Consider the following 25,630-nt stretch of genomic DNA (forward strand, 5'->3'; position numbering starts at 1 on the left):
ATCTGCAGCCTGTTCCAGAGCTGAGTTGTTATTTGTCACAACAGGGAGTAGTGGGAAGAAGCTGAAGAAACCCTCCATTCCAGACACCAGGAACTGGCATGGAAGGAACAATAAGAGGCTGTGCAAAATGACTATTGCACCCCAAGGCAGGACCATCACAGCCCCTGAACCAGCCCTGACAGTCCCTACATTAGACTGGGAGTGGGGTTAATGATCCTTCTGGGAAGGCTGGGAAAAAAAAAAAAAAAGAAAAAAAAGAGAATAGAATGATGCCTGGAAAATAATAATGTAGGTTAATGCTCAGTGAGAGGGGAAAACAGAGAGGTGAAGAGATCCCTGCCTGGGAGCATCCAGCTGCTTTCTCTGCCTGCCTCTGGTGCCTGCTGCCCTTCTTTGATTTCAGTCAGGTTTTGCTCCTGCTGCCTCAAAAACATTCACTGACAGTGAGACATATGAGGTGAGAAGTCAGCCTTGAGAGTAACACTGGAAAATAATTTCTGGAGGGAAAGAAAGTACATGTTTGGCCAGGTCTACATGCCAGGTCTTGAACCAGCAGAATTGCTTTGGCAAGAAGCATGACTCTGTTTGACTGAGATAGTTATGAATCCAGCTTCAAGGCTGACTGCATCTTTATGACCTGAAATTGCTTTATAGCTGTAATTTATTCTCCCTTTCATACAGGAATAACTCTGGCATGGGCTGGTCATGCTGTAAGTAACACCCAGAGGGTGAGCAAAAAACAATTATTCAGTCTGACGAAACAGGAGCTTGAGGGGCTCACAGCAACCTGCCAAGTGACAGCTTCAGCACTGTCAGAGTAAAGGATTGGTGCACTAAAGCCATGGACTGCCTTGGGGGGCCCTGTGGGTGCTGATGTGAGCTCAGCATTTGGGCAAGTTCCTGGGTTTTGATGTACAGAGCCCACCTCCTGTGCCAGGCTGGCAGAGGGCTCGGCCCCTGTGCTGGGGCATGGCAGAGCTGCTGATCCTGCCCCCTGTCACTGCTGGGGGACACATCAGGCATGGTCAGAGATGGTGTTGGGCTGGACTGACTTTTGGTGTGACCACAAACACACATGGGAGGTTTCATCTCTATGGCTGTGTCTACCCCAGCTGCTTTGCCAGCTCTTCAGGGTTGGGTTTCCATGCATTTTTGGCACACAGAAGGCCTGTGACACATAGATCAACCCTTTGAAGGTCAGAGTCTTCACCCAGAAGTGGTCTGCAGGCCAGACAGCACGTCTAAAAAACCATGCCCAGATCTGACATCCTTTTTTTATCACCTGGTTGAAGGTTTAGACACCACTCACCCTTGGAATGCAACAGCACCAGAGAATCATTGCTAAATGGCTTCACAGTTCCTATGGAATCAAAACATAGCAGCAAGGACTCCTCCCTTCCAACTGGTCTCTCTTCTTATTAAAAACTTGCAGAATAAAATTATTATAAAAATTGAATTAAAGACATTGATGCATTTTTTATGAACACCATCAGAAAGGTTTTTCAGAGCCACAGGGATAAAAGCTGAAATTGCCTTTATTCAACTTAGAATAAAAGAGGAAGAGGTAGAATCAGACATTTCTAACATGCTAACCTTTTCATAACTCTGCCCATTAGATGCTTCAAGTGTCTCTGAATTGAGCTCAGCTCTTGTCATTTAAACATGTCTTTCAGACCATAACACCTTATCCAAAATGATGGCTCAAGTCAGGCACCTATGAAGTTATATACCCTTATTTCTTCTTCCAAAAGTGCTATGCAATGCCAGAAAAGCTTCTGCATGTCAGTTCCTGGAAGAGACATGATTTCTTGCAAGCTGCAAAATCCAAACAGAACCAGCAAGTTCTTCCATGCCCCTCCTCTGCATTTTTGTGAAAGCACCTTAAAAACACCTTGCAAAGCAAGTGCACTTCTCAGGCTGTTAGCACAACCTAGCTGCAAACTGAGGAGCAAATTTCTTACCATTAATATCCAGGCTTTGTGTAACTGTAAGTCTTGAGTTCTAAAATGTCATATCTCAGCAAAAGGCAGGAGAAATTTTATTTCTATGGTAATTTCTTTAGAATAATTAACTAGCAATTCTCCAATGAAGAATTCAATTCTCAACACGTTATGGCAATAGTTTTGCTATTAGAAAACACTTTTTTTCATTTTTTGTGTGTTCAGAATCTGCTGTTAATGACTCCATTTTCACTGCATCCCCTCCAGCATGTGGTGGTAGTGGTTCTTCTTCTGGAATAAATTGAACAGGCCAGCATCTTCTTTGCTGGCTTCCTACATTGTCCTTACTCACCTTTCCAATTTGCTGGAGATCCTTGACAATTATTTTTTCAGTATCTTCTAGTACTGTTGTCAATAAATTAAACAGCAGAGCAATCCAGGCAAGGCCAAAAAGAATCCAAATGGCCACAAGCACTCGATAGTAGGAAAAGTATTTCCTGTCAGACTGTTTGCCTGAAGATAAGGGGGAAGAAAGAAGGAGAAAATTAAAAAGTTAACATCGCCTTGCCAGTGTAAAGTGGAACAGCCTAATGAATTCATCAGTATGTTTTATATTGAGTACTTTAAAGTGACTTTTTTGTTGTAATGGAGACTCTCAGCTCCAGAGCATTAGGTTAAGGCTGGGCAATTCTCTTATTGTTGCAATGATCTGATATATGCAATAAATATGATACAAATATGCTGGCCTGCCAAATGACACACTGGAATTGAAGTGAATCATTCTGTGATTCTCTGATCCTGTGATTGAGGTGAATTACTATCAGAGCAGGTTATTTTTTCCCCCTTACTACATAGCAATCCCAGTTCAACTGCTGCACGTACAGGCAAATGAAATAATGTGGGAAGTAGTGCTAAATTGTATTGTATTATCTTGGAATTGCACCCAAACTCCCAAAGCACAAAAAGCAGAGCACAGTGGGCCACTATAACCACACAACCATTATTATCTGGGTAATTGTAATTCCCTGTATTTCTATAGAGTGTGATTACAACCTAATAAATATTTCCCTTAAATTACAGGTACCTGCAAGCACACAAAGAGAGCAGCTGCAATTCCCACCTCACTTTTGAATGGCTTCAGGAGCTTCCCCCATATAAAAAACTACATGACTGATGAGAATTTACTGACACATGCCAAGAACAGAACTTTCTATGTTGGAAACCAGTGGACCAAAGCTTATTTCATGCAGTCTGATCCTCTTAGCACCAGCCAGGACCTCACACCCACTGTTCTGCATGGGTCATTTTGTTTGACCCCAACATACAGAGAGTATTTGCTTGGTTCCACACAGTATTATCATCATGGTGAGTGTACCATGATGATACCTGCATGGAGTGCTCCAAGTCACTGCCAGAGGAGATTTGACATAGTTGATAACACAGCAATATTCATGGACAGGGAGACCACCACAAACCTCATGGTGAACGTGCCCAGAAGGAGCCTGGGTCCTGGCAACTCTTTTCAAGTCCTGCACAGATTAATGGGCAAGATTTTTGTTCTTTGTTATCCAAGAGCTGTGGCAATGGGGCAGCAGTGGGCAGGTTTGTCCTCATGCACAGGTATCCAACAGCTGTTTCTTTTTCTGCTGCTGGCATTGAGTTGGCAAAGGCATTCTCAGCATTGGTACAAAGCATCTCCTTGTTGTGCTCTTATCTGGAGTTCATGATGTGGGGTTAGCAAAGCCACAAGGAACAAGGAACATCTTTGTGTTGTTAACCCAAAACTGGACTTGAGCAGGGAATATTCAGTTAACAACACCAGGGAGTTTCACCCTAGAGGTATCACCTGCATGTACATGTATTCCCAAAAGTCAAACCCAGGCTGAGCCACCTTCCCAGCACGTCTGCCTTCCCCAAGCAGGCTCAGACAAACCAGTTTTGAATTACTAAAATGCAAATCAACTCAAACCTGTTCTGTTCCACTTGGCCAGTGCAGAACCATTTATCATCTGTAAGCAATTCTCAGTGCATAATTCTCAGAGCAGTCATTGATCCTGCTCGTTTCATTGTGAAGATGCAAAGCACTAAACTTATCAATATTTTATCACTGTTGTTAAAGCCAATTAAGATAAATACTGGCAGAGAAAAAAATTTTAGATTAAGTCATCCTAATGAAGATGAAATCATAGAGCCATGAGGCCTATCTAATTGTTATTTTTAAATAACAATTAGAAAGTTAAAATACAATTAATTGATTTTATAAAGCAATATGGCTGCAGAGGAGTGCTATGGAAGTCATGGTTTTCAGGCTATGACTTGCTGTCATTAAAGTAAAACACACCTGTGATTTGGACAAGGAAAGACAATGCAACATTTTGATGCTCAGTTTTTCTCCTGCATGGCACCAGCCCCTCCCCACCATTCTATTTCATGGAATAGATTTAGAGAAATTACAGTCAGCAGTGACACATCAGTGCCTGGAAAAGTCTGTGGGCTCCCTGTGCCAAAGTCATCAGCCTTATGCAAGAAATCCTTCCAACAGAGAGGCTCCAAGGCCTGTCTAGCACTTCTGCAAGGCTTGAGAGCCTGGGGTTTGTTGTCTGGTGGATGTCTGTCCCTCAGAAAAGTGTGTGAAGCTTCCAGACCCTCTGTGGGGACAGCACTGGTGCAAGTATTAGCTGCAGTTTTCTTTGCATATCCCTGCTGAGGAGAGGGTCAGGCTGGCAAGATGATGGCAGGACAGGTTGTTGTAGAGAAATCTTGGATTCTCCATGGAGTTCAGTTTCCTGCTTCTTCTGTGGACATTGATTTTGCTCCTGGTAATTATTTTGCAGTTCTTTTGGAAACTTATTCCATGGAGAGTGTATTTTGTCCAGCAGATTCACAGAAATGCTTTGAGAAGCATTCCAGCATGCTTGAGTGCAGCTTAAATGGTGTTTCTTCAGGGGAAATCCTAAGCTCTGGCTTGTGAGGAGAGAAAATCTCCAGAGATATTCAGAAGACTAAAGAAGACCACTTTTGTACTTTCATATTTAAGCAAGTATTATACTGTGAGTAGATTTCCCCAATTTCCCATGACTGGGATTTCCACCTCAGTCTGTTGTGTGAACTCATATATTCTGAAACATGATCACTTATTTCTTCACTTTACACTGTGAAAACTAAATCAGAGATGGCTAAAGCAGTGATACACACCTTGTTTTGTACAGCTGTCATAAACTGTTCCCTCTTGGTAATAAAAATTCCCTCACTCTTCCCTAACCAAAATACTTGTCTTCTTTGCACCCCAAAGCACCTCATTTCCTTATATTTTGATGATTTGGTGCTTTTATCAGCACACACAACCCCAGAGAAGTGAGTATTTTCCCTCAGAACTGTACAAGGCAAAGACAAGGCAAAGATTAGGCAAAGACTTTTGACAGATTTGTCTCTACAGTACATTCAGTCAGCCCATGGGGATTATTCACCAGTCATTATCCTGGTGTTTGGATGGGTTTCCTCTCTGGAATCATCCTTACCTACAACATAATCTCCAAAGCCAATGGTGCTGAGGGTGATAAATGCAAAGTAAATTCCTTCACTGTAGGACCAGCCCTCTGTTATCTGGAAGAACACTGATGGCAAGCACAGAAAAACCAGAATCCCCGTTGCCAGGAAGAACAAAAGGGTCAGAAATTTGATCTTCTTCTGAAAAATAAACCAGTTCAATTATAATCATGATTTGAAACACAAATAAGCTATATGTAATGGTGGTAAAAGTGGGTGGCTATCTGGGATCAGGAGGATCTGAAGGATTTCTACTGAGTGCTTTTCCTCTGGAAATACTTTAGTCTTGTTTAGAAGTAGTGGGAAGCCAGGTGTTGCATGTCCACAGTGGCCCTGGAAGATGTAGTCTTTTACTTGATTGTATCAATGACTGTGACTATAGGAGGAATTCCTATCTAATGACATTTACAAGAGTCAAAACATTTCTACTTACCACTATACAACTTCACTTTTAATTTTTAGGTATTTAGGGTTGGCAACTAAATTCAGATTTGCCTGGGAAAAGAGTCTTTTTTAATAAAAAATAATTGCACCATTTCTGACAGGACTGTGTTCAAGAGTCTTGATTATTGACTTTATTTCTCATTGCATCAATGCCACAACTTGGCTCCTAACCAGTGGATATCTCACTACAAAAAAAACCCCAAAAACTAATGAGCTCCTGATAAAGAAGAGCCTGGACAGTGACTTTTAAACCATTCTACTTCCCAGCAGTCATGAAGGAGCTTTGACTAGAGAAGAAGACTTGTTATATGTAGAGATTCATCAGCCAGACACACATAGTTTCTATGTATAGAATTTTCCAAATCCAGATTGCCTGGAAATGAATGGCAACTGCTGGATAACTTCTCATGTCTTCATGTATTGTTTACATGCTTGAGTCTGTATCTGATTGAGCCTTATCTTCTGTTTAAGTTTGGCATATATGACAGGGAATTCAGCAATCTGAGCAGGGTTATCTGTAGCAATCATACCTTGTCCTGAAAGAGAATTACTTATAGTAGGAGACACAGAAAAGCTATTCTTACTTCCTCAGCAGTGCTGAGAGAAGAGGAGGAGCTGAAAATAAATTGGGGCATAAACCAGACAAAATTCATCCTGTCTGTAGCTTGTTACAGGTGTCTCCTCATCTTTCAGCAACCAGGCTCAAATGAGCATCTCCAGCCTGATGCTTCCTTTCTGTCACAGTTAAGGGTGGAGAGAGACTAAAGGACTGGGTAATCAGTTAGGAGGGGTAGCACACTATGCATTGAGTTAAACTCCATTGAAACCTCTACACCTCACCTAATTTTTACAGCTTTGCACAGCTCACCTGCTTTTTGCAGCCTCAAGGTGATGTTTAATCACCCTTACTGGTTTTAAAGGGATGCACGCACTTCCCTAGGGTGTTGGCTCCTGAGATAAGTGTCTCAAGAAATGAGGTGGGATGCCCCATCTCTCCACTGATTGCTGAAGGGGGCTGGATTTCTGCCATCTAGATGGGAAGACAAAATGCATGCCTTTGTCTGAATATCTCTGACACGTCTGCTTAGCTCTGCAAGTGAAGAATGCATCTTTTCCTGCCCTAGAACAACATCTAACCCAGCACAAAAGCAAATACAATCGAGGATAAGGCAGCATAAAACTTGAGAAAAACACTAGAAATGGGCATATAATTGTGTCTGAGTAAGCAAAAGCAATTACCTTTCTCATTCCTTTCTCATACAGGAACTTCCCCAGCTTTTTACAGAGCAGTGAGAGCATCTTACCAACACGGTGCAGAAAAACAATGTTCAGAGGGATTCCAAAAAGAGCAAAAAACACACAAAAGATCTGTCCCCCAGCAGTTTTAGGATGTAATGTGCCATAGCCTATAAAAAAAAAAAAAAAAAGATGGGTCAGAGGAGATATTCCAAAGAACTGCAGCAATTCACAGTCATATTCACCCTTACTCCAATCCAGCCTGCCTTTGGCCCTAAAAGATGTGGCTAGTGTTTCTCAGCCCAAATGCACTCCTTTTTCCTCTGAAAAAGGCAGTAAGCAGATGAAGTGGTTCACCCTGCATGTCTGGGGGAATGCAGAAGCACTGTGTGTTCCCAACACAGCTTTAATGGGAACAAAAACACAATCAAGATTTAATTATGGGAAACATGCTCTGTCCCGTGACAAATACATGGAAAGTCAGAAAATAGAACTCTGAGGATCTGGAAGACATCAGAGCTGGAGTCCCAGGCTGTCAGGATCACATCTCCAGCTTCTTGTTGATGTGCCTGTGTGTTAGTGACCTCCCTGGCTCCATCCCAGTGAGTTGCTGGGTCCAGATACTGACTCCAGTCCCAAGGCACTGTGCATTAGAATGGATGGTGCTAATTAGCCCAGACCTTGCTGGTGGCTGATTTATTCATGCCAGAGAGACATTTGCCTTAAGTTCCTACTAAGAGAGGATTTATATAAGTAGTGGAACAACCCCAAACATGTCTTTTAGTCTCAAGACTCTTGGACCCCATGAGGTACATGGCTGAGTGCAAGAATACTGAACTTTGTGTGTGTCCTTATGCTATCAGTGACCCTGGGAAACTGCATTTCCCATGCACAGTTCATGTCAAGGCATCCATTACTTGGAAAATGCAATGCTTTCTTTGGGGGAAAAGACAAAACAACTGAGTGATTTTTGGGCTACTGGATTCCCAAATGCATGAGCTGTCTTGTGCTCCCTGTTGCAGAAATATTCCAGTTTCAGTGATGGGTCAGAACCCTCCCCTTCTACAGCAGGAGATCTCCCTGTGGGCTCAGGCAGCAATTACACAGCTCCCATGGTGCTGGGACACTGCTGGGGCCCTTGGGACATGTCACACTCACAGATCAGATGTGCTCAGGGTCTGGTGGCAGTGAGGCCTCAGCACCACTCTGTAAAAACACAGATTTGACTTCCACTGCATGACTGTGAAGCAAGTCCCAACAGTATGGACTTTATGCTTAAGTTTGGTGGGCCTGCACTTTTTGGGATGTACATTTGAAAGAAAGGACAAAGCAGGTAGGGCAGGTCCTGTAAAGGTCAGAACAGCTTGAAGCAGCAGTGTAACATTCTCAGTATTTGCCTTTACCCCTTCCCATTTTTTTCCTCCTGGCATGTTAATAACTGAATATGTGAATTAACAGCTCAAAACAGGTTATGGAGACAGTGCTCAGGCCCCAGCAGGATTCACTTCTTTCCTTACATTTTTTATGTTTTACAGCACTCTCAGATTTAAAGCCTGGAATAAACACCAGGAAAGTGAAGTTCATATCCCACCCACAAATACCAGCACAGTGAACATTATAACAGATGATTTGAAAAGAAGAAACAAGTGGGAAATAATAGGAAATACTGATATTTGACAAGCCAAAATAAAGCATGAAGAACTGTGCACTGGGAAGGTCTTAGGACTAAGTCCATGCCTGCTTGCCATCCATGAGAGCAAAGGGCTGGAGTTTTTATCCTGGAAAGCATTATCCATTTATGTCCTAATAACCAGACATAATAAGCATCACTCACACACAAGCACACATAAATGGAAAGCATTAGACCTACCTATTGTGGAGACAACTGTGCCTGCAAAGAAGAAGGAGTTGCTGAAATCCCAGTTGCTCTCTTCAAACTGTGACTCATTTCCAACAGGGTATACTCCATTTTGAATGGCTTCAATCAGGTTCTGGGAGAGAAAGCAAAGTTTGGTATCACCATGACTGCTTTTCTCAAGAGCTTGCTGCAAAAATATTACAGGTTTAGCCAACTGCTGCTCCTCTCCTGTGAGTACCACTCACCTCCCTTCAGAGACTGTCTGACACTATTCACACCTTCACCTCCAAGGTTGGGAAGCCATTATCCAGAGGGTTTGGGTGTTCAGCTTCTGCCCTGTTTGTGCTGACTGCTCTAGTGGGTGTTTGGAGAGAAGTTGTTTCTTTCAGTGTGACCAAGGACCTTGTTTCTTTCAGACCAAGTAGTTTGGAAAATCACAATCCTGTGAGTGACTGGGATGTGGCAGCACACTGGTTAGGAGATGGGGGTGGCTGATTGCTGGATTTGGACTTGCAGTTGAGATGGCAGTGGTGGATCCAAGATCTGATCACCCACGTGTATGAGCAGTGGCTCTGATCCCTCCCAGTGCTGCATCAGTGAGTTGTGCCAGGGTACACATGAGATACACTGAGAATTTCATTTCAAGTCTGTATTCTGATTAGTGTCACAGAGCTAAATTCAGAGAAAGTCCATTGATTTTCAAAGCCTGACATACACATTCTTCTCCAAACTGTATGCATGAATACTCATAGATAAATTTACACATTTGCACACATGTTTGCAAAGCTGCTTTGAGAGGAGGTTAGAGGAACATCTGTCAGAGATGGTTTGGGTTGAGTTGAGACTGCCCTGGCACACAAGGCTTGACTAAATATTTCTTCCACACCTCTCCAGTGCTACATTTATCACTTTATGCATTTTTCGGACTCTTCCTTCATTTTAATTCTAAATGCTGCTATTTTTTATCTTTTTTTTTTTTTTTTTTAAGTTAAAAGGAAATTTTAAAATCAAACAGTATCCAGCTGTCCCTGTCTTTACAAACAGAGAACAGTGGACTGGACATCTGGAAGGCAGGCTGGTTTGTGCAGAAACAACTGAGATAAAATTCAGGACAGAGCCCTGCCAGAAGCAGGACACGTGCTGGAATAAATTGCACCAGCAAAATCTTCCTCCCTGCTTCTCCCTTCACTAGTTTTTTGCTGGTGTCTCAGAAAATTGAGGCTAACAAAAATAATTTCCATAGCCTTTGCACAAAGATTTCTTTGTCTTAAAAGCTCGGGGTTTTTTTTCTTCCCTTCTTGAAAAGCTCTCTATTTTCTTTTTATCTTCTTCCCTACCCATAAAAAACAAGGTGAAGAGGATGCATGCATGGGTGAAACAGGGGCTGAAATTCTGGTTCTGCTATTACAAACACCAGTTCTTCCCCACATTTCTTTTTCTGTGAAGTGGCCCACTAAGAGCTCCACTAGTTTTCCATGTGGAAATGCTTCCAGCAAGGTTTAACTCCTCATTTTCTCCTGCATTACAGCAGATAGAGCTCTAAAATACCCAAGTTGAAGAGACAGCCTTATTCATCTTCATCTTCTGTGCCATGACCAGAAATATTTTCCCCATGCCAGGCTACCTGTTTCTCTTCTGCAGCATCCTCAAAACCGAAACTCTGATCACGCCATCCTCCTCAAAAACCAAACTCTGATCATGCCACCCTCCTTGTAGCTATTTGGAGTTTTTTGGGTTTTTTTTTCCCCCATACAGACCTTTCTTTATTGTTTCTGTATTGCACTATCTGTGATACTGTTCCAAGTGGCAGCCACACCTAATCATTTCAGACAGCCTCATTTTTCTTGCCATGCCACCAACTGTGTAAGAGCACAGCCCCACTAAAAGCAGAATCAACAGGAGGCAAGACCCCAAAAAACCCAGGATATTGTAGGATGGGGATCTTTAATATCTATCACACACAAGGTTTTGTCCAGCTACATGAGCTGTATTTTCCATCAGACTGAGCTGCCTGCTCACACCAGACAGGGGCTTGCTGGAAGCTTCCAAGTGACCCCAATCAGAAGGAAAGCAGTGCGAGTTACCTGTGAAACAAGGATGAGTAGGAAACAACATCTGATGGGGAAAACAGGAGGGAGAAAGGACTTCCACTCACCTTCATGAACTGCTCCATCTCTGCCACCGTGAGCTGCGTGAAGTTCTGCAGAAAAGCCTCCTTCATCTGGGCAGCTGCCATTTTCTCCTGCTTCTCAGCAGTCCTCTCCAGGGCCTGGAACACAGCAGCACCCACCAGCAGGTAGACAAAGTAGCCAGCCACCAGCAGAGCTGTCTGCAGCCTGCCACTGCACATGGCCTTCAGGGCGACTCTGCAGGGGATGGGGAGCCAGAGGTGGGGACTGTAAATCCCTCACACTCCTGGGAAGCCTCCCCCGGGCAGGAAGAGCCCTCCCAGCTCTGGTTTCCGCTGGGATCCCGCACTGGCAGGGACACTGTGCTGCCAGATGCATTCATTGGGAAGCTGGAAGTGGAGGGGGGGGGAACCACAATAAACCCAACCCCCCCCAAGAAAAACTTTCCATTCTCTGAGCTGCATGCTGTTTAGGGATTTCCTCTTGTCTGTGAAACTCTCCCTTGCTGGGTTCTCAGGAAAAGTGGGTCAGGATTGGAGCAGCTGGCAGGTGGCCATCTCCTGCTCAGAAGGCTCTGGGGACAGGTGAAGACAGTCTGGAAGGGGTTCACAGGGGAGTTTGCTTGGAAATCCATTGTTTGCCCTGCTGAGTCCAAGAACAGGACTCCAGGGCAAACCTCTGATCCCAGGAGCTCCTTCTTGCCCCATGTTTAGGGGCAGCCTCAGGGAAATGCAGCTGGACTGATCTTTTGGGCTTCACTTGTCTGCTTGCAGCACAGAGCAGGGTCATGCAGCCCTGCAGAGCCTCAACAGCTCAGAGCAAAACCTTGGACACACAGGCAAATGGCTGTGGTTGCATATGTGCCAAATCCAAACAGGTTTCTTCTGCCAGCAATTCCTCTGCGGTGTATCCAAGGGAATACGTTACGCTGGTACTGGGTACACAGTTAGATGGATGAAAAAGTAGCTATGCCATCAGATCCGTGGAGTCATAAAATCATAGAATTGTTGAGGTTGGAAAAGACCTCTAAGGTCATCAGACATGGTGCTTAGGGTCACAGGTTAGTGGTGGGCAGTGCTGGGTTAATGGTTGGACTTGATGACCTTAAGGGTCTTTTCCAACCAAAGTGACTTTGATTCTCTGTTTCCTACAGCAATGTAGCCTCTGCTGATTTCAGAAGGATGGTTCTCATGCATCGAGAAGTTATTTATATAACTGTCAGAGCTTGTTCCCATTAGCTTCAAGAAGAATTTGGGTGCCACTGAGAAGAATTTGTGAGAGAGGGAAGCCCTTGAATGAAGATGTTGATTTTGGAACAGACAGCAGACAGGTCTGAGCTTGGCTGCACCATGGACATTGTTAACACTCATTAATTTTCTTGATTTTCCATTTCCCAGCATTTTCATTTGCTTCGTGCACAATTTCTTTTTTATTTCAGCAGATGCCCTACTTTAATAATGAGAACACAGTGAAGCAAATCACTCTTTGAAAAAGCATTTAAAATGTACCACCTGTTCTGCTCTTCAAGTCTTTGTGGTTTTATTTGGTTTGAAAATATCAAGGCAGAGACTCTGGGATTAGCTTTGCAGAACTGCTGTAAACAAGAAGCAGCACGTGGCTTCACTCTGTCAACTGCACGTTGTCCTTTCACATATAAATCTGTTTGACCTTAGAGGAAAACAGGAAGACTATGAATGAAGGTAAGCAGCTTCCGAAACCCTTACATGTTTGAAGATCGTCCTTAGGGTTACTGGAAAAGGGTTTGTTGAAACAGGATGTGCCGCGTTTCCTTTAACTTCTTTTGAAGCTACACGTCAAAGGTGTTCTTCTTCCTCAGATTTAAATTATTGCTCTAAAATAAGGACAATTCTTTTGTGTCTCAGTCTCCCAGCCCCATGAGATAAGATAAAGCCCTTTACATGTACAAATGCAACACATGTTCATGATTCTCAACAGACATGAGGATAATACAACTGGATTATTTCCTCAGCTCATCTGAGAGGAAAATGGATGACAAAAACATGAAACTCATGGAAGATAATGAGAATTTCAATATTGATGACAACTCCAGTGGTTTGATTGTGTGGGTAAGATGCCAAGAAACCTCATCTTTCTTATCTGTCTCCTCCAGCCTGTATATATATACTAAATTTGGTTTCCCTCTAAGAGGGACTATTTGTGCCTGCATCTCCAGAAACCTTTGATTGCAAGGAAGTTTGGTGACCTTGTTTTTTCTCTAGCTCTGGAACAGGGAATACACATCAACTTTTCTCAGTCTGTTTCTTCATACAAAGAATCTTTAATAGCCTGCCTGTGTATCTTTAATAACCACTACAGATTGTTTGAACGTGAGAGGAGTGTCCCATCACACAGCATCTTGTTCATACTTGGGTTGACACCTCCACAGGGAACAAGGGAGGGAAAACACAGTTCACTGCTAGGATATTTGCAGATAAGTTGCTTTGAGGAAGAAAGGAAGGGGGAATTCACTCAGTGGAATGTTTTACTTGAAGCCATTCCTTGTAAAGGTAAGAGTATTTTCCATGAGCGTTGACTGTTCTCCTCTCCTTGTTTTGCCTAGATTAAAAACTGTAAAACATGGTCTTGGTGGAGGCTGCTAGAGCTGTACTGCTTGTTATAGCTCCTGAGTGTCAGGGACTTGAGACAAAGCACCATTATTGACTCAGTTTCCCCACAGGGGTCTGGGTACTGCGTTAGCTTGACACCATTCACCCCAGTCATGAAAACCAAGCACTTCCCAAGTGCTGGCAGCTGCTGTAGGTACAGCACCCTCATGCAAAGGTTGATGCTGGCATCTCACAACTCTGCTTCATAACCACACTGATAACCTGTCTAGATAGCTGGGAAGGTAGATGGGAACACTGTACCTGGTGAGCTAGCCACCATTACCTTTGTCCTTTGGGAGATCATGAATACATCCCACCTGGGTGCAAGTTATCATAGAAGTCATAGAATGGTTTGGGTTGGAAAGGACCTTAAAAATCATCTACTTCCAACCCTCCAGCCGTGGGCAAGGAAGCCACCCACTATATCAGGAAGGGCCATGCTCAGGGCCTCATCCAACCTGGCCTCGGACACTGCCAGGCAAGTTAATAGAACTCTTTTTGTAAATCAAAACAAATTTCTGCTGGCAGCACCTCTTCTCTTGAGTCCCCAACCCCTTATGGTGCCATAAGTTCTGACAGACCTATTCAATGGCATTTGTTTCTCAAGAAGGAGCTGAAGAAATGGAAGTGAGACCTCATCTCTGTAGCTTTCAGTTGTGGGAAACCAACAGATCCAGCTACCAAGAACTTCTCCACAACCCATAAATTGACAGGACTTCTGCTGGTCCAGTTCCCTTGGGACTGCCCCACTGCCACCCAACCTATGGCTTGTAGTTCCAGCAACGAGATCCACTGGCCTGCCTGAGGATGTGGTGGGCTGGGGTGCAGTTCCCTGGCAAGGGGTGGTGGCAGAACGTGGCTATCATGGCACTCCAAACCTCGTGCTCAGGTGCTGTGAGGGCTGGCAGCTCCCTCAGGGCCCTGGAGCTGGGAGCTGAGTGTGCTAACACCGTGGTCTCTCTGTCCCACTGCCCCCAGCCAGGGAGCAGGGCAGACCTGGAGGTTCTCAGCAGGTTCAGCCAGCCCTGATGAGTGTTCATAGAGCAAGTTCATGGTGATGAGACAGGACAAGTTCAAGTCACAGAATCACAGAATAATGAGGTTGGAAGAGACCTCTAAGATCACTGAGTCCAACCTATGCCCTAACACCTCAACCAGACTATAGCACCCAGTGCCATGTCCAGTCTTTTTTTAAACACATCCAGAGATGGTGATTCCACCACCTCCCTGGGAAGAGCATTCCAGTACTTTATTATTCTTTTGGTGAAAAATTTCTTCCTAATATCCAACCATTACTTTCCCTGTCAGACAAAATATCTCTTTTCTGTCAGAAAAAAGTCAGAAAATCATCCTGCAGCTCAGCCAGGCAGGGCTGTGGGGACTGGGCCAGGCAAGGTCTCCTGGTGGGCTTGGCTTTTTGGGACCCATGGCTGGGCTAGGCAAGCTGGAATGGGCAACCTGCAATGCCACTGGAACACAGATTGACAGCCCTGGTTTGGGCTGGAGGTGGTTCCTAGGCCATGCAGGACAGAAAGGAAGCTTGGGTGAGCTGGTCATAGCCTTGGCAGACATGGAGGCAGTATGTCTGGTAAGGCAGTTAATTAATTGGGGGCAGTGTGTCTGCTAAGGCAGTTAATTAATACTTTTTGTTCCTGAGCTAGAAGAGATCCATGACGCAGTTAAGGGACCAGGGAAGGAGGAGCCATGCTGACTTTTTCCACCTGCATCATTTACCCAGTCCACTGCAGGGAAACCCAGGCAGTGAGATCCAGTGGTAACAGAGGGCAGGGAACATTTCCTGCCTATAACATGATGTGCTGGACAGGGTTTTCTTACGCTGAGAAAGACGCTCCTCTGTCCTCAGTGTGTCCTTTCCTCCTCCACACCCCAGTCATGCCCACAGTTTAGCCATTTTCTTTTTCTACATATGGCATCTTGCTGCAGCATTATGCATTCTGTGTCCTTAAGCAGATTATAGCCTAAAATAAATTCCAGTTTAATGGAAAATATTATCAGTTTCCATGGGAATGACTTACCATGTGATTGTGGTTGTACTTCCTCTTGTGCTTAGGGCTAAAACCATTAAATGATCAGTATTTTTTACACTTTCTTACAGTTCCCCTATAAATATCTATTCCTCATAATGGGTCAGAACATTCAGTCTTCAAACGTGGGTCATTTTGATTTTTATGCTATGATCTTATGCCAGATTATCAAATACTTAGGCTAAAGCTGGATTCCACAGAGATCCTCCTACTTCCTAGTTTGTTATTTCAGGTCTGCAAAGCCAAATTCCTGTGGATAGCTATCAGCTGTCAAGGAAATAGGCTGATATTAATGAGTGAAGAAAATGCTGAAGCTGGTCACTTGCCTTTGGTAGTTGGCTAAGACCTCTGGTGTTCAGGCTGTGTCAGGCAACCCCTATCCAAGTGCTGTGTGAGTCCTGGCTCACAGCATTGGACACAGTGATCAGCTGGGCCCAGGAAGAAGGGAGAGGTGTGGTAAAGATATTTTAAGAAAATTGGTTTTATTTTTCATTATCCCACTCTGATTTGATTGGTAGCGAATGAAATATGCTTCCCCCAGATGAGCCTGAGCAATCTCTCTGTTCTTGTCTCAGCCCACAAGTCCTTGGTCCTTATTTTTTCTCTCTGTTCAGCTGAGGTCAACCAATGACAAGCAGTGAGTACTGGTGCCTGCATTCCCCACCAAAGTGAGGCACAGACACTCGACAGAGGAAGCATCTGCTCAAGATGCCATTTATTGGCATCTTTGCACAGGGTGAAACTTCCAGAGGGACTGGATTCTCTCACAAAGAGAGAGCATTCAGTGTCCATGTGGTAACAGGAGTCTCTTGTTCCAGGCTCCTTGCCACGGCCTCTTCATCTTTGGATCTGACTCCCAGACTGAGCTTTTGCTGTTAGAGAATGGTGCACCAAAAATTACAAACATTGACAAAGCAGTGTCTTCTCCATGTGCTGTGTGCTCAGGAATGATACTCCTCCAAAGCAACAGTGAGGGTACAGAGGCCCTTTAGTGGTACTACACACTTGGACCCACCACAGCCAGATCTTCCATGCCACTGTGAACTGTGTCAGCACGGGAGCTGCTCAAGCTGCAGCTGTAACCCTCTAGAAAGTTCTCACAGAAGCCACACCCCTAGTCCTTCCACAGCTTAACCTGCAGTTCCGTGTGCACTTTGCGTGTATCCAGCCTTTGATTGCTTCAGGCTACACTGAGGCTGAGTGGGGGTGGGGACGAAAGGCAGGGCTGGCTTGGCTGGGTTGTGACATGCTGTGACACGTGTGACATCACGGGGGACGTGTCACAATGGGGGCAGCTCTAAAAGGCCCCAGCAGGTAACGCTGGCCCTGCATTGCTTTGGCAAGCGGTGAGTGCACACGTGGTGGAGAGGCTGGGCTGGGAACAAGGGCTGGGGCAGAAATGCTGCACCTGGGGCTGGGTTCTCCTTCTGCATGCAGGGACAGCCCCCATGGGAGAGCCTTGGGCAGGTCATAGGGCGGCAGCGGCTGCTGCTGTTGCTGTTGCTGGGGGAGCAGTACAGGCCTTGCTGCCTGCCAGCTGTGTGGGGCCCTGTCCTTCCAGCCCTCAGATCCCTGTTATTCCCATCCCTGCTGCCCTCATTGTCATTTCCCTCCCTACAGGCCCCATTTAAGCCTGCTCTTCATCCCCCTGCAGACCATGGATGCCATAACATTCTTTTTCATGCTCCTGGAAAGCCTCATCCAGTACATGCAGCCTGTGGGTGATGTTTTGGATGAGGAGAAACATCTGCGCATGGAGCTGCGTGGAAAGCGCTTGGAGAGGAAGAGAATTCGGTTGGAGCAGCAGGTGGAGCTGATCACCCTGAAGCAGAGTGGAGGGGCCTGGGGAGACCTGCTCTGCTTTGCTTTGCAGCCCAGGCAGGTCTGGGCTTTTGCTGGGCTCCTTGTCCTTCTCTTGGGACTGTATTTTTTCTGGAGGAAAAGGAGTGATGAGGCAGAGAACAGCAGCGAGGGAGATGACCATTTTTCTGACAATGATCTGAAATGGCTTCTAGACGAGCGCATCCAGTGGCCTGTACAGGACCTGCAGAGAGGCTGTGAGTGGACAACTAACCTGATGGACAATTACGCGGTTTATTTTGGACACGTCTTGTCAAACAGTTTCTACCCAGTCCTGCAACGAGCCATCGGGGTGGGCAGTGCCTTTGAGGGCTGGAGTCCCCGTGAGGAGGACGTGGTGTACCGCGTGCTCATCCCCATGACTCCTCCCCGAGGCCACAGCTTCCACCTGGAGCTGGACAGTGCAGGGCAGAGGCCCGTGAGGAACTTCCGTGTCCGCGTGCAGCTGGAGTGCACCTGCAGGAGGGAGCAGCAGGCTGAGGACATGCTGTGCTTCCTGCACCACCCTGAGGAGGAGCTGAGGAGGAATCAGGGTCCCAGCCTCCTGCACACCCTGTGCACCGGCTCCTACCTGGACGTGCAGAAAACTGCCCGCTGGTTCTACCAACTGGTGAGAGCAATCTGGCCAGCTTTGCCTCAGTCACACAACTGGCACTTAGTGCTGCTGCCCTCCACGCGCTCCTGCCAATTCAAGGTGACCAACAGAGAAGCAAGCTTCAGGATTGAGATGCTCTTTGGGGTGCGGAGAGGTGACTCTGACATCTTTGTCAGCAGCCAGCCAGGATATGCTGGAACCCCAAGCACTCTGTGGCTGGAGTCCTATGATGTGGCAGAGATGAAGTTCTTCAAGCGCATTGCCAGGCAGGCTCCCCCTGACAGCTTGCACCTGAGATGCCTGCAGCTCTTCACCCATCTTCAGCTGGGTATAGGCTTGTCCACCTACACCATGAAGACCATTGTCATGCACCTCCTGAACACCATTCCCGTGTCACGATGGCGCAGGAGGTATTTTTTGCGGCGCCTGGGAGATATCAATGTCAACCTGCACCGCTGCCTGGAGGAGAAATGCCTTAAGCATTTTATCATTGGCAACAAGAGATTGCCTCAGGAGATCCGCTTGCCTCTGGACATTGCATCAGCTGAGCCATCCAATCTCTTTCATCATCTGGCATGGTATCCAGTTGCCCACTCCCAGGCAATGAGTGAGTACCGGGATCTCCGGCGTCGGCTCACAAGTGTGCTGCTCAATGGCTGCTGAAAGAGGTGCTCATTAACAGAGCATTTGCGGGCCTGGCAGGCAGTAGCAGAAAACGAGCTCATAGTGCCAAGAAGAAGAGAAGAGAATGTGGGATACAGAGAGAGAAAAGGTAAAATGCCATGCAGCAGCCCTCTGCTATCAGCAGCCGCAGCTGTGTCATCTCGACAGTCTCCCACAGCATCCACAGTCATGACTACCATGTGGAGGCCCAGAGAAGCTGACTTGCATTGTAGGGTAAACTGTGGTGATGCACTCCCCCTGCCACTGGCTGCACTAAAGTCTGAGAAACACTCATTAGGCCTTGGCCTTGAAAACTCCATTTGTACGAAGCCCCTTTTGAATGTATCAGCAACATTATTTGTTCCCAGGAACTAACAGGTGCCTAATTAGCACAATTTTTTTTTAAGGAACAGCCTCGGAAACTTATTTTTCTTTCCTGATTTATTTTTCTTTCCTGAATTTTTCTGACTAAGAACCCAAGTGGAATAATATTTTTGTTGACAAACTTTCAAATAAAGTTACAGAGAAAAGACCTGAATGATGGAAAATTACTATGACTAAAGCACTCTGTTACGACTGTAAAGCAGTCTAAAGCGAGGCCTTTTGAGCTCTTGATTCCCAGAATATAAGGGACCAATGTGTGTGTCTCTAACACTGATAATTGGATGGTAGTGGAGCCAACCAGGGACTGTTGGTAATAGTCAAGGACTGCTGGTATTGACATGCAGGTGAGGAATACCAATATTTGGCTAGAAAAGGGGGACCAGGAGGAAATAGGGCAGCACTTTTCTGTGAGAAAGAGCCACAGTACAGCATAAGCACAAGAATAAGGCCAAGAAGAGGGCATGGATTATAGAGTAGGATTAAGACCCCCAAAAACCATCAAAGCCATCTGACCCATGTCCAGGAAGGCCTGAAAGAAAGGACTGTACATGCTAATTAATTGACATAGAAAGTGGGAAACCTGTCTTTAGGGCAGAGAAACCTGTCAACAAAAAGGTAACCCCCAAGCCTGGGAAGTGCCCTCAGGACCCTGGATATCTCATAGACCAGACTGGCACAGCTGGATTGATGCTGAACCAGGATTATCCCCTGGATTGGCACTGCAGCCAGGACTGACATTCCACTAACTGGATCAACACTGTAACCAGGACTGGTGTTCTCTTTTCTTCTTTGTCTTTTTCTTTCTCTCTTTATTTAATTTATCTCTCCCTCTTTAATTCCTCTCTTCCCTTTAACCCTACCCTTTTATTCAAAACCCACTGCCATGTGCTTATATAATAGGGGGGGTACACTAACATATTGATTTCCAAGCCCAGTGTCTAATTAGTTAATAAAGTTTTCTGTTTGTTTGTGGACCCCCTGACTTTTGTTATTCCTTTCAATCACAAGCATTTAAAAATCTTTAGAGTTTCTTTCCATTAAGGATGGGTCATCACACTACAGTGGCTACAAAGATGAATTTCATCCCCCTTTCTTCTCATACTGTCACAGCCAGGGTGACCATTTTAGATGGACCCAGAAATTCTTGCTGGCAGCTTCAGCTGGTCAGGGACCATGGGGTCAGCTTCAGCTGGTCACTGGGGTCTGCATGGAGAAGCTGCCCATCCTTAGACACTCCCTGGGGAAAAGCTGCCACAGATCTGAGAATGCAGGACATAGAGAAGGCACTGCTCAGTTGGCAGGGGAAATTGCTGCCACACCTTTCCTCTAGAGTAAAAGGATACTCATGGAGTCAAACCTGATGTAGCTGAAGAGATCCTGGCCAGGGCCTTGTGAGAGAGTGCCATTACCACTTGGACACTGACTGCCATCCCTTTTCTGAGAGAATCTATTCCCTCTGTGAGCTTCACCCAGTCTCTAATGGATCACTGAGCCAGGATGATGACACTGGTGTATGATGATATAAGGAATGAAAAGAAATCTCTTGATCAGTCACACAAAGTCATACTCATGGTGCACCTCAACTTCTTAGCTGCAAATGGAGACATCATAGTGAAGAGCTGAACAAGCCAAAAAAATTCCTGAAGTCCACACTGAAAATAGCTTTTTGACATAGGTACTGTGGGAGCCAACTAGGAAAAGTGCCCTCCTAGACCTGTTGTTTGTCCATAGAAATGCTCTTGTAGGTGAAGTGGTGATTGGTGCTGTCTTGTCCACAGTAATCAAGAAATGCTTGAGTAAAAAATCTTAGGCATTATGGAAAAAACTCTCTGTGCAGCTACTCCCAAGGGTTGTGGGAGAGCAAGCTCAAGGAACTAATTAATAAGAGCCGCTGAGCATGTAGTTTCAAGGGTACTGATATCCACAAATGCTAGTTCTTTTTATTAGAAATGCTTCTATGAGAGCACAAGTCTGATGAAGAAGGGCTGAGGGAGGTGGGGTGCGGAGGCTGGTGGGCCACTAAGGAAAGAATCCACTGTACTCCCCTGGAGGAACAACCCCTCAAGCCATAACCACCTGTTAGGGCAAGGAAAAAAGGCTTCTCACAGCATGCCTCGTTGTGACATGCAGATTTAATGTATCCCACTGGCCCTTCTCCCTTGCTCCACCCCTGTGCCCTGATGCCATTGGCCCTAGTGTTCCGTCCCACCCCTCAAGATCCTTATATAATTCCCTGCTTTCCAAGCTCTCCCTGCCTGAGTGGCACTTCGACTGTTTCAGGGAAGAAGCTCAATAAAGGCTCTCTTTGGAACTCCACACAAAGACCCCATCTCTTCTTCTGCGTGAAAGAGCTGAAATCACCCAGTGTGAGCACAGACAGCGAGGTGTCTTTTTTAAGAGGCTTCTTTGGGAAGGTCACGGCACTCTCAACACCGCCCACTGCAATATTGGGGTTGTTTAGCAGAGAGAAAAAGTGCCTCAGAGGGGACCTCGTGGTTCTCTACAGCTCCCTGAAGGGAGGTTGTAGCCAGCTGGGGGTTGATTTATTCTCCCAGGTGTGGCAGGGCGTCTCATTCTGCTCAAGAGCTGATCTGTGGTCTGTTGACTGCTCAGGTAATTCAAACAGGACCAGCAGTCTTGCAGTGAGTTCTTTTGGCTCCATGGGGCTAACAGTGGGCTGGAATCTCCTACCTGCCAATAAACATCTAACTGTTGAAGTGGGATCTGGAAAGAGAAGCTGGGTTTCTGACTGACAGGCTTCATAATTATAAAAGCCATACCAAACTTTCACAAAGCAGAAATTTTCTATACATTTTTCTGGAAATGTGTGGTGTTTCTCTTGTGGACAAGGACACTTGTTTTGCAATTACTGCCATGGAGGTTAAGTGAAAGAAATCTGCATTATTATCATCGCTGTGGTGTGTAACATTTGACTCCTGCTCAATGCTGTTTCTTTGACATGCTTTAATATAGACACCTTCATGTTGTACATTGTTTATTAGGCTGTAATCTACTTCTAATTCCTTTTAGTTTTATACTGAGTAGTAAGTAACTCTGATGGAGATTGTTTATCTATTATCTCCTGTCTGTTTAATAAATAATTCATTTTATAAATGGATTTGAACTTTAGAACTTGCAGGCCAGAAAGATTTCTTAAATATGAGCTGTTGACAAAATCTTAGGCTAAAGACGGGCTTTTCTGAAGATTCCACTTGTCCAGTGACACAAAAAAAACAAGCAGTAAGACCAAGGAAAATGACCTCACGCTGTATCGCATGTAGATATTTAGGTTGGATCTTAGAAAAAATGCTTTCGTGAAAACTAATATCAAGCATGGAAACAGGCTGCCTAGGGAAATAGCTGTGTCACACCCTCCATGGAGGGATTGAAAAGGCATGGAATATTTGGGGACTCAATTTATTAATGGAGTAGGCAGTGTTAAGTTTGCAGCTGCACTGTGTGATCTTCAGGGACTTTTCAATCTCGCTGACTCTGAGATTTAAGTGTAGTTCAGCCACTGAGGAGTCAAAGTTTAGAGTCAATGATCCTCAAGGGTGCCTTCCAACAGGGCTATCTATGAGATTGCCAGTAAAGGGCAGATGAAAATAAATCCAAAAGAAAGAACAATGGGAGTTCTTTGAAGAAGCTTCACTCAAGGGCAGCCCTAGGTTGTGCATCAGGGCCACTTTGAGTGCCTGAGCAAGGGTGGGGATAAAGGGTGGGGCTGGCCGGGTTGTGACATGCTGTGACACATGTGACATCACGGGGGAGGTGTCACAATGGGGGCAGCTCTAAAAGGCCCCAGCAGGTAACGCTGGCCCTGCATTGCTTTGGCAAGCGGTGAGTGCACACGTGGCGGGGAGGCTGGGCTGGGAACAAGGGCTGGGGCAGAAACGCTGCACCTGGGGCTGGGTTCTCCTTCTGCATGCAGGGACAGCCCCTCATGGGAGAGCCTTGGGCAGGTCACAGGGCGGCTGCTGCTGCCTGCCAGCTGTGTGGAGCCCTGTCCTTCCAGCCCTCAGATCCCTGAGGATTCCCATCCCTGCTTCACCTACTGCTAGCTGCCTCCCCCACAGCACAATTTAAGACGTTCTCTCTATCCTCCTGCAGACCATGAATTCCATAGTATTCCTTTTCTTGCTCTTGCAAAGCTTCACCCAGTACCCACAGCCCGTGGGTGATGTTTGGGATGAGGAAACATCTCTGCACATGAAGGTACATGCAGAGCAGCAGGAACTGGAAAGGTTTTGGCTGGAGTGGGAGATGGAGCAGTTGGCCCTGGAGCAAAGTGGAGTGGGGAAGTACTTGCAGCTCTTAGCTGTTGCTCTGCTTCTGGTCCTTCTCTTGGTCCTATGGTTTATGGGGTGCAAAAGGAGCATGAGAAGAGAGGAGCCCGAAGAAGAAAGTGTAAATGCAAGTGAAGAGTATGGTGGAAATGAAGTAGATGATCGTGTTCAGGAGAACATAGGAAGGATGTTATTGGAGCGCATCCAGTGGCCTGTACAGGACCTACAGGCAGGCTGCGAGTGGACAATAGACCTGATGGACAATTATACGGTTTATTTTGGACACATCTTGTCAAACAGTTTCTACCCAGTCCTGCAACGAGCCATCGGGGTGGGCAGTGCCTTTGAAGGCTGGAGTCCCCGTGAGGAGGACGTGGTGTACCGCGTGCTCATCCCCATGACTCCTCCCCGAGGCCACAGCTTCCACCTGGAGCTGGACAGTGCAGGGCAGAGGCCCGTGAGGAACTTCCGTGTCCGCGTGCAGCTGGAGTGCGCCTGCAGGAGGGAGCAGCAGGCTGAGGACATGCTGTGCTTCCTGCACCACCCTGAGGAGGAGCTGAGGAGGAATCAGGGTCCCAGCCTCCTGCACACCCTGTGCACCGGCTCCTACCTGGACGTGCAGAAAACTGCCCGCTGGTTCTACCAACTGGTGAGAGCAATCTGGCCAGCTTTGCCTCAGTCACACAACTGGCACTTAGTGCTGCTGCCCTCCACGTGCTCCTGCCAATTCAAGGTGACCAACAGAGAAGCAAGCTTCAGGATTGAGGTGGTCTTTGGGGTGCAGAGAGGTGACTCTGACATCTTTGTCAGCAGCCAGCCAGGATATGCTGGAACCCCAAGCACTCTGTGGCTGGAGTCCTATGATGTGGCAGAGATGAAGTTCTTCAAGCACATTGCCAGGCAGGCTCCCCCTGACAGCTTGCACCTGAGATGCCTGCAGCTCTTCTCCCATCTTCAGCTGGGTATAGGCTTTTCCACCTACACCATGAAGACCATTGTCATGCACCTCCTGAACATCATTCCCGTGTCACAGTGGTGCAGGAGACATTTCCTGAGGCGACTGATGGATATCAGCGAGAGACTGCTCTTATCCGTGGAAGTGAAACGTCTCAACCACTTCATTGTGGGTAACCAGAGGCTTCCTGAGGAGATCAGTTTGCCCCCAGATGTTCAAACAGCTGAGCCACCCAACCTTTTCCATCGCTTGGTGATGGATCCAGTTTCCTGTTCCCAGGGGATAGGCGAGTACTTGGATCTACAACGTCGACTTGTAGCAATCCTTAAACCTGACAATTGAAAGAGATTCTCCTGCACAGAGCTGTGCTTGTGCTGCTCGCAGCTGGCAGCAGAGAGCCATCTCCTAGTAAAAATTTGGTGCTTTAAGGAGAAGAGCATTCCTGCAAAGGCTCAGGTGAAGGTCCCACAGCCTCTCCTGCTGCATCAGCAGGTGGAGGGCCATGGGAGGGTTCTACCTCCTTGTATCACCTAATTTTCCAAAAGAAGTCAACCAGATCCACATAAACCCTGCAAGAATTCCTCCATCCTAAGAATGCAATGAAGAGAGCACGTGCCATAAATGAAGGGCCAGTCACCAAATCCCACCTGCAAGATGCAGTTGTTCCCTGCCTTTGAGAAGGGCCGAAAATTGGACTAAGAAAGAAAAGGGAATGTGGGAATGAAAAAGAAAAAAAGAAACAGGGCAAAAAGGACCAAGAGGAAAAATTAGCACTGCTTGCCTGGGATGAGGGATGAGTCAATGGATGGAGTCTCCCCGTGGCCCTGGAAGGAAAACCATTAGGGAATCATTGGACCAACTGTGTTGGAGATCACCTGAAATTTTGTATATATAAGAATCTAGATTTTTATTATATAGATATATATGTCATGTGAACAAAATATATACTCATAGGTATATAAATTATCATATATGAGAGTAAAACAATATTCTCATTGAAATAATAACAAAAAAACCCCATGTAAATATTATATTATGGTAAGAAAGAATTTTAAAGACTTG

The 25,630-nt window shown here is 45.8% G+C and overlaps 2 protein-coding genes and 1 pseudogene across 2 annotated transcripts; 2 read left to right on the plus strand and 1 right to left on the minus strand.

Annotated features, from left to right (window-relative positions):
* Positions 1-1,517: 1,517 nt before the first annotated feature.
* LOC139589667 (potassium channel, subfamily K, member 16-like) lies at positions 1,518-11,512 on the minus strand. The gene is made up of 5 exons (XM_071426202.1): positions 11,180-11,512; positions 9,037-9,157; positions 7,170-7,336; positions 5,459-5,627; positions 1,518-2,453 (listed from the first exon to the last, which is right to left on the minus strand). The coding sequence occupies exons 1-5, from the start codon at positions 11,372-11,374 to the stop codon at positions 2,110-2,112; spliced, it is 996 nt and encodes a 331-aa protein (XP_071282303.1). The 5' UTR covers positions 11,375-11,512; the 3' UTR covers positions 1,518-2,109.
* Positions 11,513-17,273: 5,761 nt separating this feature from the next.
* LOC139589553 (inositol 1,4,5-trisphosphate receptor-interacting protein-like 1) lies at positions 17,274-18,943 on the plus strand. Its single transcript, XM_071425991.1, has one exon. It carries the CDS (start codon positions 17,483-17,485, stop codon positions 18,941-18,943), a length of 1,461 nt encoding a protein of 486 aa, XP_071282092.1. The 5' UTR covers positions 17,274-17,482.
* A 4,309-nt stretch (positions 18,944-23,252) lies between these two features.
* On the plus strand, positions 23,253-24,910 carry LOC139590651 (inositol 1,4,5-trisphosphate receptor-interacting protein-like 1; annotated as a pseudogene).
* The last annotated feature ends 720 nt before the right edge of the window (positions 24,911-25,630 follow it).

This window comes from Agelaius tricolor, unplaced genomic scaffold, assembly GCF_023055355.1.
Source record: "Agelaius tricolor isolate 1412-34295 unplaced genomic scaffold, bAgeTri1.0.p SCAF_5, whole genome shotgun sequence".
NCBI classification, from domain to species: Eukaryota; Metazoa; Chordata; class Aves; order Passeriformes; family Icteridae; genus Agelaius; species Agelaius tricolor.